This window comes from Papio anubis, chromosome 4, assembly GCF_008728515.1.
Source record: "Papio anubis isolate 15944 chromosome 4, Panubis1.0, whole genome shotgun sequence".
Taxonomy (NCBI): domain Eukaryota; kingdom Metazoa; phylum Chordata; class Mammalia; order Primates; family Cercopithecidae; genus Papio; species Papio anubis.
The window spans coordinates 120249421-120269527 of NC_044979.1; the positions used below are offsets into that span (position 1 = coordinate 120249421).

The 20107-nt window shown below is 47.3% G+C and overlaps 1 protein-coding gene across 3 annotated transcripts in view; it reads right to left on the reverse strand.

The window, feature by feature from the left end:
- Positions 1-3746: 3746 nt before the first annotated feature.
- Positions 3747-20107, reverse strand: part of DDC (dopa decarboxylase) — a 106316-nt gene continuing 89955 nt past the window's right edge. Inside the window, exons 11-15 of one of the 3 annotated variants that reach the window (XM_017956708.3) lie at positions 20072-20091; positions 13502-13600; positions 10661-10762; positions 6307-6525; positions 3747-4155 (exon numbers count right to left, since the gene is read on the reverse strand). In XM_017956708.3, coding sequence (XP_017812197.2) covers positions 6325-6525; positions 10661-10762; positions 13502-13600; positions 20072-20091 — 422 coding nt within the window. In that variant the 3' untranslated portion in view covers positions 3747-4155; positions 6307-6324. The remainder of the gene's footprint in view (positions 4156-6306; positions 6526-10660; positions 10763-13501; positions 13601-20071; positions 20092-20107) is intronic. The other 2 variants (XM_003895979.4, XM_017956709.3) reach the window with 2 other exon arrangements.

Here is a 20107-nt window from a genome sequence, read left to right on the forward strand (position 1 = left end):
ATGTAATCCAGTTAAGATGAGGTCCTACTGGATTAGGGTGGGCCCTCATCCAATTGATTGGTGTCCTTATAAAGAAGAGGAAAAGAGTCCCAGAAGGAAGAAGGCCATGTGAAGATGGGGACAGAGATTGGAGTGATGCTGTCACAAGCCAAGGAATATCTGGGTTACCAACAACTTGACTTTGTAGACAGCATGGCCCTGCCAACACCTTGATTTCAGTTTCTGCCTCCAGAACTGTGAGAGAACTTGTTTATGTTGTTTGAAGACACTGAGACTGCCGTCCATTGTTCCAGCAGCCGCAGGAAACGAATGCCCTGCATTCTTACAGGACTGCGGCAGGATGGTGGAGTGATTAAGAGCCGGCGCTGTGGAGTCAGCTTTCCAGGGTTCAAGTCCCAGCTCTACTGCTCATGAGCCACTACTGAGAATTGTTCAGAATCAACCCAGCTGAGGTCTGAAGATCATTCAGACCGGAGCCTGGCCCACAGTAAGCACTGCCCAGGTGCCAGGTGTTATTATGGCCGGGCTGGCCAGTTCTTTCTCTTAGGTTGCCTTGCTTAGGGTTTGGGAAGGAAAAAATAACCCACCTTGTTGTTGTTTTTTTCTACCATTTTAGTCTGCTTAACCTTACTGTTTCATATATTAGCTAAATTCTCTTATTTTACAGGACATTGGAATCTCAGATATACAAGAAAACTGAAGAATTTTCTAATTTTCAGTCCAATCTCATGGACTGAAAAGTCAGTCTCATAGAAGAATGACTCGGATTTCCCAACCCTTGGTTTTTTCCTATCTCCATTTGAGCACCCACCATGGAGGAGAATTCACTGCCCTGTAAGAAAACACTTTCCACTTGCTGATAGGCTGACTTCTAAGTTTTTCTTCATATTGAAAATCTGTCTATCTGTCACTTTCTCTTTGGAGCTAGAGAGGAGACTCTTCAAATTAAAGGGAGTGTAAAATGTGAAGACAGCTGCTGAGTCCTCTTTGAGTCTCTCCTGCGAGACAGCCTTCCATTTAGAACTCTCCCGGTGTGACTTGGCTCCTCTCTCACAACGCCTGGGGACACATCCATCTCATAAATGCTGGGGTCTAGATCTCACTTTGACATTGGAGCACTTTGGGATTCACGAGGTCTGCTGTAATACAGACTGCTCTGTTATCTTCTTCTTCTTCTTCTTTCCTCTACCATCCATTGTACATCTCTGCTCTGGGGAACCATTCACAAGTTTCTCTAAATTGGTAGCTCCAGATGTATCTAGTTTATGCAAGCAACTTATGCTCACAGTGCTTTCTTATTAATGCTTTCTACTACTTGTTACAAGTGTAGGTTATGGCAAGTAACAGAGGTATTAAGGAAACAGATTTTGATATCAAATGCAGTTGAAAGGCAAAAAAACTTTATAGTGTTTGATGTTTGGGTATCTACATAATTTAGAAAAGCAATGGAATGATCCCTAGATTTAAAAAAGCCATTAGTCAGTGTTCATATCTTTCCTCAAATGTAGACTTTGCGAATTGCATACCAGCAGAATCAGTTTCTAATTTGTCATGTCTGTTGGATTTCTGAATTAAGGGGTGCAGGTGTGGAGTCAGTGGATATTAGAACTGCCCTCCCTTGGGGTCTTCTCCCCTCTAGTTTCTCTTTGAACTGTGGTACACCCTCATGATGATCAAGGGGCCACCCAGTGACACCTGCTCCCCTTTTTGTCTTGGACTTTCCTGCAGGCTCCTTGGTGATGGGCATGTGGTCAGCCACAATGAGCTTCTCCAGGTTTAGAGAGTATTGCTGTTTGCTGGATTTTAGAGAGGAGACATGTGATTCCAGGACAGATCTTTCATAACAGCTGCTAGTTGTGTCTAGCTCAATCTGGGACTTTCCCAACACTAAGCAGGAGGGGCCTGTTATCCGGAGATACCAGAGGTCAGTAAGGAAACATCTAACTCCAGTGCCAGCAGCAGTTTGTGCACTCTTTTTGACACTAACTTGAATATGTATTCAAATAAAGATGCTCTGTATTGACCACAGATTAGTCTGAATAATCCAAAACTTTAAAAACTTCCCCACATTGGACTATTCAGGGATGGTCTAGGGGCCAAGACTTTACCTTGGTAGGCAAAGATGGGGCTTCACCCAGAAGAGAATAAATGTCTTCACTGCCAGTTACCTTCAGAAATGGTTAATCCTGGGGAGCAGACAGCATCTTTTGCAGCATAGTTTACTGGGCAAGAGCGTAGACTCTAGAGCCGGACTGCCTGGGCTCCCATCCCAGTTTGGCCACTGACTATATGACCTTGGGATAAGTCACTAAACCTCGCAATGCCTCAGTTTTCTCACTTGTAAAATGGGCATAATAATTGGCCTGCATCATAGAATTTTAAAATAAGTGTTAAATTAATACTTTAAAACACGTATAACAGTGCCTGGCATACAGCAAGTGCTATGGGTGTGTTCTTGTTAAATAAACTGGGAGGAAGTTCTTCTTCCTGTTTCTAGGGCTGGGGAATTCAGATCTGAGAACCACTTTATGGAGGAACCTGGAGAAGTCAGGAGGTGGGGTGAACTGCCATAAGTTACCTAGAAATGACCAAGAAATCAGAGAAGCTTTTCTCTCTGTTGGGTCTGTGTCTAAGCTGATGTCTTAGACTCTCCATCAAAAGGATCCAGCCAGTTCAGAGGGAGGAAATCTTCAGTCACTTGCTGGCCTCCTGCCCTGCTTCTGTACAGCATCCCCATTGGCCGCTGCCACCCAGTCTCCTCCCTCCCATCAGGTCTCAGCCATCTTTCTGAAGTATGTTTGTGGATGAGGCTGGATGAGCCCACTAAAGCAGAAAGCTGGTATCAATGATGTTGGTGGCTCACACTGGAGCCCTTGCAGCAATCTTAACTCAAGGGTTGAAAAAGAATCTTGTAAAATTTAGACATCCCAGCCTCAACTCAAGCGGAGTGCTCCACACTCCACTGGTCCTAACAAGGGTGGCCCCTGGTGGGCCCCAAAAACAGCCTCTGTCCCCACATCATGGTGGAGGTCAGGTCTTAATTTGCTGTTGGGTAGAGAACAAATGACCTGAATAAATTAAATGGGGAACTACTTGGCATCTGACGTATTTCCAGATTTTTGAGTAATAGATCATATCATTCACTTAGTTCACATAGATATCGGAGGTCTTTGAAATGCAAATATACTTACTAATAACCCAAGGACCCTTTCTGAGAGTGCCTTGATAGTTCTATAGTCTTCAAAGGACAAGAACTCATCTTGGGATTAAAACACATGTTTCTAAAAGCAAAATGGTTCCCAATACAGATAGTAAACTTAAAGTGAGATTGAGTAAAAATACCACATCCTTGTCGGAATTTATGTTTACAGAAGCACTCTTCAGTTGCTTATCAATCATGATACTATAGGACAGATAGACGTGTCAGACCAGAAAATCAAGACCCAGAAAGCCAGAGAATCCTTCCCATCACAGCAGAGACTTCAATCTCATTGCTCCACGTTGTCTCTTGATTCTAACTTTATTTCCACAGAAGTTGAAGTCATCTCCAAGTAAAACTTCTGTATTGTTAATGTATCCAGAACAGTGCCTGACATACACTAGGCACTCAATGAACATTTGCTGAATAAATGAATGCCGTTTAAAAACATCCCAAGGATGCTGTATCTTTTCCTACTTTGGAGGGAATGTCTGTATCACAAGAATAAATTTGATACAACATAGAACAAGATGATCATCTGACACAATTACTATTTCACTTGAATTGTTTATTAGGCATTTAGCCACATGACAAAGGACAATTTAAAGACCACAGATATAATTTCAAGTTGCATGAACATAGACTGCCCTGGAAAATATGTCAGTGAGGCTTTCCTGCCACTTCTGATGGCTGCAAGAACATGAAAATCTATGATGTTTTAATCAACAAAAATCACAGCTGATGAATAAAAGCTATGGCCACGAAGATTAACTTTTTATATAGCAAATAATATTTCTTTGTTGATGAGACACTAAGCAGACAAAATCACAGCCCTCTGGATAACTTTGGAGAAAGACATGGGAAGCCACAGACAGACTCGGTTCCACGAAGCCAGGATGATATTTATTTGCTTCTTATTCCAGTTTTCAGATAGATTTCGCTTCAACTTTTGATTCCTACAGGGAAAAAAATAGCATGAGCATATGGCTCTATTAAAAAAATAAAGAAGAATTGCATGTACTTCTTATTCGAATACAAAGAACGAATATATAATTTCCCCAAAAAACAGAGACAATTGTGCAATGTCAAAGAGTTTGAACTTAATAAAGGAATTTTTATTGCCAATCTGGCTTCTCTGATGAAAATTGTATTAGTGTCAACTAGAATGTCTGCCTAATTTTCTACCCTCTGTAAAATATGAATAGTTCCTACTTTCTCTCAGAACTATAACCACATGAATATGATGTAATAAACTCAAATAAGTACAAGTAAAATCAAAGTATTAAGATTTTTATTGTTCTAATCTGTCCAAAACAACATACATGCATTAGGACTTACTATTGTATCACATATCTTTTTAAAAATTGAATTTCATTTTTACCTTTTGAATCTACAGCAAATATAATGACCCCAGAGGAACTGAGACTCTGATGAGAAATACACCTTTGTTTCTGATAAATTTTCAGAGCTACACTCTCCACATATGTTCTTCTAGGCATGTGTCAACAAGATGCTGATATGATACAGGCTTATGAGATAGATGCAAACATGGGATTGCAGAAATGCGAGTCGGGAGCTCTTGCCTGATAGGGATCTGTTTCGTATGGAGCTTACGGTGGTACTTTCCCTCCCCTCACACAGTCTTATGCTGAGAGCAATGGAATAACTTCAACATATAAGCCTGTCCCCACTACCTGCCAGAGATGCTTGAGATACCACTTTGGAGTTGCTCTGGGTCAGGAGGTCTTCCTCAGACCCCAGGTCTCTCTCAGTTTGAGTGGGGAAAGGCCCTGGTTGCACCAGGGAAAGGGCCTGGTTCTCAGGGTACATTTTGACTGAGAAGGTAGTTCTTTGGCCTCAACTTTCAGGAGCCATGGACAGGTCTATCACATATATGAAATATGATTTTCAACTTCTGACTTGTTGAGCACTATACTTTTTCAGATATTCACAATTAAAATCAATAGCAAAGAAGATAAAGTTGTAGGCAATCAGGAAATGCATTACATGACTTATAGATTCTAAATCCCCCACAGGTTGTAATGAACGAGCCATTGCGAAAGGAAGAGGGAGAGAGAAAGAGAAGCAGACCCTAAGGAGGGATCACAGATGTCTTCTACCAAATGGGACAAACAAACAAACAAACAAAAAAGACAGAAACAGAGAAAGGTAGACATATCCCAACAGGATGACATTCTTAAGATAACCTAATGAAGAGACTTTCTAAGGTTGTCTGGGTTCCCACCAACATAATTTTAAATACCCTTCATGTTGCCAACACTGCATTTATTTAAAATGTGTGCTTTGTTTTTACAGATTAACTGCATGCTGTCTACAGGGTTTAGCTGTGAGGGGTTTACCCCTCACAACTGAAAGAAGTCTGGTAATTGAAACACATCCTTTCTTTAAACCATCAAGAATTTGGACGGCAAGTCGTGAGTCACAATAAATTCCCTTTTTATTGTTTTCATTAGTTCTCTAAAGGTCACCAGTTTCTTATATGAGCTTGTTATGACAGTAAGTTATCTCAACAAATGCTGTTTGAAGAAACCTAAAGTATTATAGAGATTGATGTAAGAGAATAAATAGTAAAAATCTAAGTTTTAAAAGAATTATTAAAATGTATGATTCCTTCTACTTCTCCAGAATTAACATGATTTTCTCTTTTTTTTTTTTTTTTTTTTTTTTTTTGAGACAGAGTCTCACACTGTGGCCAGGCGGGAGTGCAGTGGCGCGATCTCAGCTCACTGTAACCTCCGCCTCCCAGGTTCATGCGATTCTCCTGCCTCAGCCTCTGGAATAGCTGGGATTACAGATGCGCACCGCCACGCCCAGCTAATTTTTAGTAGAGATGGGGTTTCACCATGTTGGCCAGGATGGTCTCAATCCCTTGACCTTGTAATCTGCCTGCCCTGGCCTCCCAAAGTGCTGCAATTACAGGCATGAGCCAGTGCACCCGGCCTTCTCTTCCTTATTTTCAGGTTAGACAAATGCACCCTGGCAGCACTGAGTGGCCAGGTTGGGCCTGTAGCTGGGTCTGGACTCCAGGAGGACACTCTTGCTGCGGGACAAGGAGACAGGCAGAAAATGAGCCCAGGGCAGCCTACCTGCAGCTGGCTTCACTCCTACTCCCTCTCTGCTCGCAGCACGTCGTCCGCCAGCTCTTTGATGTGCTCCCAGGCCCGCTGCACATGGGCAGATTCCACAGTGCGAGAGCAGATGGCAAAACGCAGGACAAACTTGTCCCTGAGGTGACATGGAACCAAGTGGATTTTTTTGGCACTGTTTATTCTTTGCAGAAGAGCTTCATTCACTTTGTTGGAACCCTGGAGGGATTGAAAGAGAGGAACTGTGCTCAGGTCTCTGAGGACTCAAAAATCAACTGGTCATGTAGGAAGGCCAGTGCTTGGCAACCTTGCCATACATCAGGAAGAAGCCAACTAACTATCCCCCTTGTTACAAAATTCAACAAAATAATAGTAACGCACCCTAAAAGACTGCATGCATCTTCTCCCCACAGACAATTTCTCCATATTCTAATGTGTCATCAAAAGATGACCCTTCCATGGTCTAAGTTTTTTTAAGGAAAATAAAGATCCCTAGATATGTCATCTACAAATGTATGAGCTTAAACAGCAGAAATGGGGTTTCTGATGGCACCAGGGGAGGAGTCTCTAAATTCCCACGGAAACATAGAAGAGTCTCAGCAACCTAGAAAAGGAAGCATAATGGTCAAGCTAGTGCCAGAATCTGGGAAGAATGTCCATGAACCACAGGACCGAGCAACCATTGGTGCCTCTCCAGATGAGCACAGCCCACCAGCCTGGGGTGGGGCAGAGGCCCCACCCCTCCCACTATACTAGAGATGGAAGCCTGGTATCAATCAGCCAATGGGAAGCCCTTGCTGTCCCGCCTGGGCCCTGCTTCCACAGCAGCCAGTCTCCTGACACTTCACCTCCACCTCCCTTTGCTCCTCTGTCCTTCTTCTGATTGCAGGCAGTGACTCCGTGTCTTCTAAGCCATGGAGTCTTAAATAGAACTGAATGTGGGACACTGCATCCTAGTCACCCGAACCTCGCAGGACTGCAGTTCATGGCCCTGTCTTCAGAGTGGAGAAGCAGGGAGGACGAGTAGGAAAGGGAGAGTTCTATCTACCACATGGAACCACCTCAGATGAGCACGTGCTGGATGCTGGCACCTGGCACAGAGCTGCGCAAATCCCCTGGCCTCTAGCTATGGGCCTGAGCGCCCTGCTCCTGTTGTGCCCAGGTAGACAGTGATGGGTCAGAGGAAATTTGGAAACCGTGGGTGAACACCAGGTCTGCGTGAATCTGGATGAGGATTCAAGGATGAAGACAGAGAAAAAAAGAAATGATGGTACCAAGGGAATGGAATGTTACCAAAAAGACTCAGTATGAGAGCAAACATCTGCAAAGTATAGAGCACAGAAAATAGGAAACAAATTATTTAGGAAAAACGTGCTTGCCATTTTCAAACAGACTGGATAGGGCAGTACTTCCATGAAGTAGAGACAAGAAGCCTAGCAGAGGTGGGACAATGACAATGAACAAAGTAGGCTGAGCGCACACAGATGAAGACCAAGCAAGTACTAGCCGCGATGAGGATGGAGGGAGAGGGACCATGATGCCATAGCAACGTCACATCTGCTTTAGTAAAGAGCCACATGACGCACTGAAGCATTCAGCATGAGGAGCCCTGAAATTCAGATTGAAGAGGATTAGACCAGGAGAGAGTGAGGCCAAGATGGCAGACGTGGAGGCAGAAAAGTGAGCCACAGTGTTTGACTCATGTGCTTCCTCCAGAAACTGAATTTGCAGACTGGAGGCACAAGCAAAGTTTTACAAAAGGAAACATTTGTCAGCTGAAAAATGCCCTGGGCTTCCTGCATGAGAGGCCTCACTATATGGCATGAGAGAAGAATGGACAGAAACCAGTATACAGATGGGTTTGGTGGCCTCTATAAATTATGCAAATAAAATAAAAGCCATAACCTTAGCAACATTATGCTAAGTGAAAGAAGACAGTCATAAAAGGCAATATGTTGTATGATTTCATTTATACAAATGTCCAGAATAGACAAACCTACAGAGACAGAAAACAGATTAGTAGTCCTAAGGATGGGGAATATGGCATGACTGGGTGTGGGGTTTCTTTTCAGAGGATGAAAATGTTCTAGAATTAGATTGTGGTGATGGCTGCACAATTCTGTAGATATACTAAAAATATTCAAATGTAGCCTTCTTTTTTTTTGAGATGGAGTCTTGCTCTGTTGCCCAGGCTGGAGCACAGTAGCACAATCTTGGCTCACTGTAACCTCTGCCTCCCAGGTTCAAGTGATTCTCCTGCCTCAGCCTCCCAAGTAGCTGGGATTACAGGTGTGTGCCATCACTCCTGACTAATTTTCATATTTGTGGTAGAGACGAGGTTTCACCATGTTGGTCAGGCTGTTCTCGAACTCCTGACCTCAAGTGATCTGGCCTCCTTGGTCTCCCAAAGTGCTGGGATTATAGAGGTGAGCCACCACGCCCGGCCCAAATGTAAACTTTAAATGAACAAAGTGAATTATATCTCAATAGAACTGTTAAAAAAAAATAGAATATAAAAGTCCTGTGCAGCCATAAAAAAGGATGACTTTGTGTCCTTTGTAGGGACATGGATGCAGCTGGAAACCATCATCCTCAGCAAACTATCACAAGAACAGAAAATCAAACACCGCATGTTCTCACTCATAGGTGGGAACTGAACAATGAGATCACTTGGGCTCAGGAAGGGGAACATCACACACCGGGGCCTATCATGGGGAGGGGGGAGGAGGGAGGGATTGCATTGGGAGTTACACCTGATGTAAATGACGATTTGATGGGTGCTGACGAGTTGATGGGTGCAGCACACCAACATGGCACAAGTATACATATGTAACAAACCTGCATGTTATGCACATGTACCCTAGAACTTAAAGTATAATAAATAAATAAATAAATAAATGTCCTAGAAGAAAACTGTCAGCAAAAATAAGAATGAAAACAACTGCTTGACAGCAGATGAGTTGAATAAGTACGATGCCAACACCAAGGTTGGTTGACTGGACACATCCTGGACATGGATGGACTGAGGCTTCTCCCACAAACACCCAGAGCATGTCTTGCCCTCTTGGTCCTCTGTGCACCTCCCAGGTCTCATCACTTGTGCTCTTCCAAGAGCTCAAGTCTCCTCTCCTGCTCTGCTACCTGCAGGCTTTCCCACGGCTACAGCTCCTCCTTGCCTCAGAGCTCTAAGTCAGGTGAGGCAAAAGGACGTGGTAGGTGGAGTGCAGTGCTACACTCTGACTGGCAGCCCCTTGACAATGACACTACCCCAGCCTGCTCCTTCTCCTGAGTGTCTTTAATTTGAAAAAAGAAGCCTTCTGGAAAGGCTTGAAATGATTGTGAATTTAAAGCTACCTCGGTCGGGCACAGTGGCTCACGCCTGTAATCCCAGCACTTTGAGAGGCCAAGATGGGCGGATCACGAGGTCAGAGTTTGAGACCAGCCTGACCAACATGGTGAAACCCCATCTCTACCAAAAATACAAAACTTAGCTGGGTGTGGTGGTGCACACTTGTAATCCCAGCTACTCAAGAGGCTGAGGCAGGAGAATCACTTGAACCTGAGAGGCGGAGGTTGCAGTGAGCCAAGATTGTGCCACTGCACTCCAGCCTGGGCAACAGAGTATGAGACTCTGACTCAAAAAAAAAAAAAAGAAAAAAAACTCATAAAACAAACAGACAGAGCATTAGGTCTCACCTGGCTCTGTGCACACAAGGGAGATTACCAAGGGGCATGTGTGCAGTGCATCTTAGAGCCTTTTTGAGAACTGTATCATGATTCTCAGCAGAGATGGCTTATGCCCTAACCTGTGTGGGCCAGCCTGCCCTCACCTGGTGAACATCGGGTGAGCAAAATAACAGCACACCACAGCACAGTGTCAAACAGACTCCTGTGTGGGCATCTTGTGAAGGTACGCAGCCAGCAGCTCTGGGATGGGGCCCAAGACTGACTGTTCTAAGGAGCTTCCAGGCAATGCTGATGATGCTGATGCTGTTGATCCACAGAAGATGCTCAGATTAGTGAAGCTATGGACAGGCCACTGTCCTCCAGGGAGGGCCAGTGGCAGAGGTGTGGGATGGAGCCTTGGGGATGGAAAAATGGTAAGGATTCTGGGACCAATGAGCTGTGTAAGTGAGAAGTCTCAGGGCAGGCTTGAGGAAGCGGGAACAGCCCCAGTGCGTGGAAGCAAGGCTGTGCAGCGTCGGGCAGGGCAGGCTGGTGGACTGAAGAACGCAGGCTTTGCTCTCCCATCTCTGGAGAGCCAGGGCCAGTTTTTGAGCATGGAGGTAATGGACGACACTTTCCCCTCTGTCACATTCACAGAAAATGAAGAATGGAATAGATGTAGACAAACCTTCAGCCGAAAGCAGACAAGCCCCAGAGTGACTTCCGCACAGATTTCAAAGCGGGGATCCTGGAGCACCAGTGACTCAAACTCATGGGACAGCTGGACGTGCTTGAAAGAGGAAAGGGAAAATCTGTTTCTCTCACGGCCACTTAATTCAGAACTTAACTACCTAGAAAACCTTATTAGACTGCACATGTATAATTCATTTAGTTGCTCTTGGCAATTTTCCTCAAGTGCTTGTACCGTTCACTGACCAGCTGTTCCCAGGCAGGCTAAGAAACTCATTGCCTGCATTAGCAGAAGTCTAGTGTCTTCAGAACACCAACTGTCATTTTCTTCTGTTCATGGGACTATTTTTATCTCACCCAAACTGTCTTTTATAATGTTAGAATAAACACCGTGAGGAGGTATTTGAGCATTCTGGAAGAGACAGTGGCTAACGCCCATCGAGTTGCTCCTCTGTGCTTCCGGTGCCAGCGCTCACCACTGCGGCATCTTCAGGACAACCCACAACACAGAGGATATCGTGATTATCCCCATTTTGCAGATAAGAAAACAGGCTGGGAGTGGGCGAGCGACATGCCCAAGGTGCACCCGGAGGCCTTGGCTGAGCTGGTGTTCTACGGCAGCCTGATGGAGCTGCAGCTCTGTGGCTGCCACAGCTGTTGCTTCTCCTCGGCGTTTGCCACCTAGAGCTGGGCATCCTGTCCGCTCTGTCACATTCAGAATCGGCCTTCCTTTCATTGAATACACTGACCTTATTTCACTTCCAGATAAGTATAGAACTCAGAAGCTATTCAGATAGTATGTGATCCTAGGAGAAGGAGCCCTCCGTGGCGTAGGCCCGTGCCTTGCTCATTCTAAGCCCGCGCATACAGCAGGGCTCCCACGTTGCAAGTGCTGGGGTGGACCTAGGGAAACGCCACGCCTTTGCGGGCAGTGGGTGGCTGGGACCAAAACACCTGTCATACGAGCGGTTCCTCGTCAAACCACCAGAGGGCGCCAAAGACCTCGGCCTCATGGGCGATCCCGAAACCCGGTTCCCGCCCAGGGAGACAGGCTTTGAGCTTCGCTGGACTCTGCTCCTAAGGCAGGATTGGGTCCCCTTTCAGAAAGAAGTGGGGTGTGTTTTAAACAGGAGCCAGCATAATCATAACTAGTTCTCCTTGAGCTTAAAGATGTCATCATTGTGGAGAGATAAATCCCTGATTTTTTGGCTTTCTGTCCCCCCAAAAACTGAATTCGTCTCAAATGGGGAGAGGGGCATTTCCTACCCGTGAATTCATATACATACTCCTTTCCCAGTTCTCGCCCCCAAACAGGTCCTCATAGTGCTCGGCAGCTCCTGGAACTGTCCTCACCGAAGCTTTGGGAATAGACAGTTCATGGCACATCCTAGGCATTCTACGAAGCTTGCAAATGGATGTGTTTTTATACGCTGTGCCACAGAGGATGCGGCTGGGGACACCTGCCCCTGCACAGCTGGTTGTGAAGTGGCAACAGGACTTAAAATGGAGGACTGTCACCATCACTAAGGCTGAATATCACAGGTGTGCTTGTTCCCATGAAGCCTGGGGACCTCTGTCCATCAAGATGAGGCCACACAGCTTAGGAAGGACACAGGGATCAGAGGGAGCCAGCAGAACAGCAGCAGGCCTTCTGCAGCTGGCTAAATGGGTGGCTCTGGGCAGGTCCAGGCTCATATTCAAGACTCAGTTTCCTCTTTTTTTTTTTTTTTTTTTGAGACAGAGTCTTGCTCTGTTGTCCAGGCTTTAGTGCAGTGGCGTGATCTCTGCTCACTGCAACCTCTGCCTCCCAGGTTCAAGCGATTCTCCTGCTTCAGCCTCCCAAATAGCTGGGATTACAGGTGCCTGCCACCATGCCCAGCTAATTTTTTGTATTTTTTTTTAATAGAGACAGGGTTTCACTATGTAGACCAGGCCAGTCTTGAACTCCTGACTTCATGATCCCCCCGCCTTAGCCTCCCAAAGTGCTGGGATTACACGCGTGAGCCACCGCACCCAGCCAATTGTTTTTTTGGTTTTTGTTTGTTTGTTTGTTTGTTTTGTTTTTTTAAAGCAGGAGAGTGGGGCTTGTAGCTGATGAGTGGTTCTCAAATTTTAGTGCATAGAGAAGGTGTCTGGTTTGCTTGTTAAAACAGAGGTTGCTGGGCCCCACCGCAAGCCGGCACTGCTGTCTGAGAACCACTGGTCTAGGAAATATCTATCTTATTCTGGCAGTCTAGGGGAGAAAAACACATTCATTATGTTATCATGATTGCCATTGCTCAATGAACTTCATTCTTGGCTAGATGTGGCTAAAGCACAACCTATGTGGTGTTTCTACTGTGACCATCTTCCTGGACCTGATAACCAGCAATCTGTATGAAAGTGACTTAGCAGATCTTATAAATACCCTCATCTCAACAACCCAAACTACAGTCTGATTCTTTTGCCGTGTATTTGCTTATTATGACATTTGAAGGCCGGGCACAGTAGCTCACACCTGTCAATCCCAGCACTTTGAGAGGCCGAGGCGGGTGGATCACCAGAAGTCAGGAGTTCAAGATCAGCCTGACCAACATGGTAAAACTCAATCTCTACTTAAAATACAAAAATTAGCTGGACATATGGCGCATGCCTGTAATCCTAGCTACTCAGGAGGCTGAGGCAGGAGATTCGCTTGAACCCAGGAGGCAGAGGTTGCAGTGAGCTGAGATCTCACCATTGCACTCCAGCTTGGGGAACAAGAGTGAAACTCTGTCTCAAAAAAAAAAAAAGAATTTATTTCTAAAGTCCCGAAAGACCTCTGCAATTTTAACCAGATAAATAATAAAAACAAGGTCACCTTGCGGATATAAGCCTGCAGTCCTTTGACTCCATACATCCTAAATACAAACCACATTTTCAAAGAGCGAAATCTTCGGCCCAGTGGTATCTGCCAGTGCTGAAATGAAACATGAAACGGACCATCAGTGAGGAAGATATTAAAAGCAGGCTTCCTTTTCGGCTCACTGGCTCACCTGTTTCTCTTGGAGGCAGCCGATTCCCAGGCGGCCACCCTGCTCCCACTGCCATGGCCCGTCTTGGATAACAGGGCCCTCGGTGATGTGGGCAGAGGCTTTCTTTGGAAATCTCCAAGAGAGAGGAACACAGACAGGGACCATTGACCTGGGAGCCAGCAATGGTCATTGTTTTCATTCAACAGATCTTTGGGGTGTGCACAGTAGGGCTAGACCCTGGGCTGGGCCCTGGGGTTCTGTGGTGAGCAAACAGGGAAAACACGGCCCTGCCCCCAGCGAGCTCACCATCCAGTGGGGATAAGGGGGTGATTTTCATTGATGTCCTTGCCTAGGAAGGAGGGAGCCAGAACCCGCTCTTGTCTGCCACTTCTGCCCTGGATGTTCTGGCACTGTTTTCTAGAGCAATATTGGTTCCCTTTTGGTCCCACTGATCATCATGGAGTGACCCCAAGTTCCCTCACCAGAAGACACAATGTGTGTCCCCATGCTGGGCTCCAGAAGCTTTCCCTGTCCTTCCTCTGGTTTTTCCAGACCCAGTCAGCTGACTGACCCCCACACTCTCTGAGGGATGGAGATGTGGTGAAGTGAGCAGGGAAGGACTGGGATGAGGAGGCTGCTGGGAAGTGACCATAGCAGCCCTGCATGGTCATCTTAACAGTCACATTCTATTTCAGCTATAAAGGAGATGCTGAGAAGAGCTGAGCCAGCTCCCTGCTGGGCCTGGGTGACACAGTGCAGCCAGGTGCAACACTCGAGCTCAGCTGGACCACCTGCCGGGTGGAACTGCTTAGCCGGAGTCCTGAGTCCCACACTGCTCCCCGGAAGGAGGGCTCACAGGTGGTTCTTAAAGTGTGGGTGAAGGCCGGATGCGGTGGCTCATACCTGTAACCCCAGCACTTTGGGAGGCCGAGGTGGGTGGATCACCTGAGGTCAGGAGATTGAGACCAGCCTGACCAACATGGTGAAACCCCCTCTCTGCTGAAAATACAAAAATTAGCCTGGTGTGGTGGCACATGACTGTAATCCCATCTACTTGGGAAGCTGAGGCAGAACCCGGGAGGCGGAGGTTGCAGTGAGCCAAGATGGCGCCATTGCACACCAGCCTGGGCAATAGAGTGAGACTCCATCTCAAAATAAATAAATAAATAAATTAAATAAAGTGTGGGTGGAATGAATGAATGGCAGCTGCTTCTAAACACAAGAGAAGCAGCTCAAGGGCCCAGAGCCAGAGTTCTGCAGGAGCTTCTCAGGTCAAAAGGGAAACAGGGACCCAACCTCTGACTCAGGCATTCAGCATGGTTCCCCCCAGTTGTATGCCAAGCCCTGCCCAGTGTGTTGGCACATTATCTCCTTTGAGCTTCCTAGCAGCACTGTAAATGAGGGTTCGGATCCCTACTTTCTTGGAGCGAAAGCAGGTGTGGACAGTGATTTGTTCAATGTCACCAAGCCAGCATGCGGCAGAGCTTGAGCTGAACCTGTACACACAGTTGTCTGCTAGTAAGCACTGCGTTTGCAAGCTGCTGGGCTGCTCAAGAACTAAGCTAACTTGTCTTTTGGAAATCTAAAAGAATAATCCCTTATCCCACCACTAGCTGACTGACCGACTAACTAACAGTCAGTAAAGCGACGCTTCCCTGCCACGGTTCAGCACGGGCGCTGCGTTCCAAAATCATTCCTGGACCAGTCATCCTCCTACAAATTAGAATGCGATTTCAGTCTAACATTTGGAAGAATACCAAGGTAAACTTAATTTCTGTGGTCCCGGAGTGAAAATGCACACCATCTAATTGAATGCTTACTCAAATGTGGCTCCAAATGTTGTCATGTTCTCTCCAGAGACTGAGTTCAATGCACTGGCCCCTCCCCCAATATGCTCTTGGGTGCCTGCAGCAGACGGCTGTGACTCCTGTGTACCCAGCCTCACCTCCTGCCAGACTAAGTTCCCAGAGGAAAGGGACTGTGTCTCATTTGCCATTTTAGTTCCAGCCCCAAGCCCAGCACCTGGCCTGGCTCGGCGCGGCCAGCCCACATTTTGTGGAATATTGTTGACGGACATACTTAAATAAATCAGGAATAAAACCCATTTTTCCCTCATTCACGGGTCATCTAAAAGGATTCTGCATGTAGAAACCAATTCATATTTGATGCTTCCCAAACATTAAATGAGCTATTTCCTGGTACTTTTTCCTCCACAGTTGATCATTTTTAAACCCATATTTTGTCCCACTTTTGACAAGCCATCAACATCTTCCAGAAGATGCAGTTTCCTCATTCAAACAGCCTGCAGGGCTGCGTGGCTCTGTGGCTTGTGACCTGGGTCCACGGTCCTGTCTTTCAATAGGTTCAGCAAACTTTTTAACTTTTCTGAACCTCTGTCTCCTCCCCTATGAAATAGGCACAATGATGCCCACTTTGCCCAGGACCTCGCAAACTGGAGACAAATAGTGCTGTCTTACATCTTCAGTGTGCTGTTCACCATCAGAAAGAACACAGAGCTCTCTTGCCATACCTCGCGTCCTGAACAGCCTCCTCCTGGGACTAACACTCCGTCCTCGTGCCCTCATCACTGACAAGGGGCAGAACTACCAGGGCCTGCTCATTCTTTTAACCCCACACTTCCTCACTGGCCTGGCAGGCAGCCCACTGTCCAGGGGTCTTCTCCCCAGCCTGATGGCTGTGACAGCCTTAGGTTTGGGTTTCCAGCCTCTTTGAACAAAATGAGAATGTCTATGATATTCCTTCCCATTCCCTGCTGAGCCCAGCAAAGCAAATGCTCTGGGGACATTTGCCTGGAATTAACATTCAAGTTGGGAATCATAGAGGAGCCTGAGAGGTGCATGTGAGCACAGAGAGGGAAAGAGGTCACTGCACTGTAGCTAAAATAGCGGCAAAGAGAAGATGCCAGGAAATATGGCTAGGGACATCCCTGGGTTGTGGCAGACGGAGAGGGTTCAGTGAGAGGCAGTGACACTTGTGCCTGCACCCAAGGGATAGAAAGAGCAAAGCTGGGCTGAGAGGTGCCCTGGGGGCTCTGCACACCAGGGGCCCTGAGGCTGCTCCCACACTCACACTCGGCCAACTTGTGTTTTCCCAGTGGCTGCCCGGGGCTGTCCCCACATGGCCACTCCTGCTTCCTGGGGCTGATCTGCTGAGGCCTAACGCCTGTGCTTCACATTTAGAAGCCCTTCTGCTCCAGAACAGCTTCCACCTTCTGCATTCCATCTTTCATAAGGTTCGTGCATTTGTCCCCTCATCAGCCATGAAATATCGGCTGTGAACACATGATGTGCCATCTCCGGCCCTCTCTAGGGACGCAGCAGCACAGAAGCCAGTTACCTCAGAGGGCCTCCCAAGCCTGGTGGATGCCAGTGGGGCTGGGCTGCTGTGGTGCTTCCCACCTGCCTGGGTTCCTTTAGAAGCAACAGGCAGCCAAACAAGAGCCGTCCCCACATGGCTCCTGACTCATGCGCTGCCAGCTATAGTGCCAGACACCTCAGCATCATTGCCTACCACAAGCGGCAAGAAGAGAGCTGTCAGGCAGAGGACTAGCTAAGGACTTGGGACATGTCCTCTTGGGCCACAAATGGGCAGCCTGGAGGATCTCAGGTGTATTTCAGAACATGCATCAGGGCCTGCGTGGTCTGCACCTCTGTCTCCCTCAGTGGCCTGGGAGTCCTGGAGGCGGTTTTGGGCCTCACTCACCTCTGAGTAGCTGCAAGAGTAGCTCATAGCTCCTGGTTGGAAAGGGAGTGCCAGTCAAGGGGCTGCCTTGAGATGGGGTGAAAAGGATCCAGGTTTCATAGCAGGACCAATAGGGTGGGGAGTACAGGGGCTGCCCAAAGGATGCTTTGAAAGTAAGGCTGGAGCACAGCTTGCTGATGCTTGACCTTTCCTTAACTGAGGCCAATGGCTTTCATTAAGCTGGTAGAGAGAATTAGTAGAGATAACTAGTTGAAGTAACAGAAGGACAAACGCTTCCCAAAGAATATATGGCCCATCAAGGCGAGGTGAATGGTGGGCTCAAGTCTTCTGGATTAGCAGTGGGGAAAGGGGCTGTGGCTTGAGGCGCTGAGGAGAGTGAGGCTCAACACCAAAGACAGAAGGGGACAGAAAGACAGGGATCAGATTCTTTCCTCACCCCATAAGGGTCAGGGACTGGTGGTGGAGGGAATAGGATGAAGAGCCTAGGGTTGGGGAGAAGGAGTGAGCCCTGAGGACCAGAAGGGCCCTGGCTGGAGCAGAAGAACAGGCTGGGGAAGCCTCAGGCAAGCCCTGCCATCTTCGTGGTCCTGCAGGCGGGTGCCAGTACAGATCTGTGATTCTTGGTGAACAGTAGAAACTGTCTGAGGAGATCATGTTCCCTGAGTTGCTAGATGCGGGCACAGCTGGGCGGGTTCTTGTCTTGGGCAACGTAACATAAGCCAGCATTGCTGGGGATGGTGCCCCAGGCCTTTGAAAGACAGTGCCAACTTTATTTTAAAAGACTTTGGTTCCTAGAGGACTTGTTAGTCAATACAGAGTTTTTAGCAAAGCTTATGTTATTTTATGTGAACCAGAGATGGTGTCGTGCCTTTTTTTTCCTAATGATATCTAAGCTGAGAAGGAGCAACATTAAAAAATAATAAAATAAAAGGCATGAAATATTCGTGCCTGTTACCCCATTTTCAGTCTCATGCTGCAGGAAGCAGCTCATCCTCAGCAGAAAGCTGGATGTGCCAGATGCTCACTGCACAGTCATTTAGGAAAGCAAGGGACTTTCCCAGGGAAGTAGTTAAATAACAGGGAAATAATTATACCACATAACATGGGATTCTGTGTAGACTTTCTGTACTGTGGAGGAGTGGAGAAGGTATTGCGATTTTAGTTTCGGTGACATGAGAACCAGCTGCAGTGTGGTCTTGCAGCACATGGCCCTCCCGCCACATGAAGTCTGAGAAAGGCCATGAACCATAGGAGGAGACAGAAACACAGGCCACGGTGATGTGAGGATACAAGGGCAGGGTGAGCAGGTCCTCAAGTTATTTTTAATATTATTGTCATATTTTCCCTTCAATAATAACTTTCTAAAGGATAAGTCAGATTGTTAATGGGGATTTATATGAAAGTTTTAAATGGCATCATCCATGGATCTTCCCACTGTGCCCTTATGTGCACACACCCTGGCCTTTCTCCCTGGGTGTGGAACTGGGTGGTCCCAGGCAAACTTTGCCAAAACTGTCCTGGGACCAGTCTTGATGGCTAGGGAAGGTTTACTGCTGCCCCCTCCCTCCTGGCTCACAGCTGTCACAGGAAGAAGGCAAGCTACACATGCCTTTGAGGGGCAGCCCCTGCTGGGTCATTATCACACCGGCTACTGACAATGTTTGCTCCAATAGCACTTAGACACACACCTCTGTTGGGAAATGGCAGCCTCTGCTTTGATGGTGCCCACCACGCCTGACCAGAAAGAAGTGGACATGGGTCATCATCTTTTTTTTTTTTTCGAGACAGAGTTTCACTCTGTCACCCAGGCTGGAGTGCAGAGGCGCGATCTCGGCTCACTGCAACCTCTGCCTCCCAGGTTCCAACGATTCTCCTGCCTCAGCCTCCGGGGTAGCTGGGATTACAGATGCCCGCCACCAGACCAGGCTAATTTTTGTATTTTTAGCACAGATGGGGTTTCACTATGTTGGCCAGGCTGGTCTCGAACTCCTGACCTCAGATGATCCGCCCACTTCGGCCTCCCAAAGTGCTGGGATTACAGGCGCGAGCCACCGCACCCAGCCACAGGTCATCTTTTGATAGCAGAAGACAGCCAGCTCAGTGGCCACACCTCTGCCTCCCCTGAGTTTCACCCTCCCCCTTGGGTTCTATTCTTTCAATAAGCCTCGCAGCCACTGCCTTTGGTTCCAAATTCCTTTTCAGACTAACACTAGAACAACCTGGCATTTTCAAAGTATGCCTCATTCAACACTTTGGCAAATAAAAATGAGAGAGGACCAATGCATTTGAGACTAGGCTGCTGAGATGACTGGCCCCACCTGGGAGCTTTTTATGTTCCCTGACTCCTCACTCTCCCATTGCCGCCACCAGTGCAGCCCCAGGCACACAGCAGCCCAGGGCAGAGGGGCCTTTTCCTTCCAGAGGAATGGGGGGGCAGAGGCTCCTTCCCCCTCCCCAGGAGGAAAGTCCAGGGTCCAAGTTTCCCCCTCTTAACCTGAGACCTCTGACTGGGGGGCTCAGCAGAGCTGCCCGCCGCCTGACAGGACCCCCCTAATGTGTCAGTTAGGACCCCGTTGGAAGGTGCCCATCAGTGCGTGCTGGTCATGAGAGTGGGGAGGAGACCCGTGACAGCTCCGGAGGAGCTCCCCTGCACTCCACTGGCTTTTAAGATTACAGTGGAATCTCCCACTTACCCGGTAGTCAGTGATAAGCCCTGGAGAAAAAAGAAA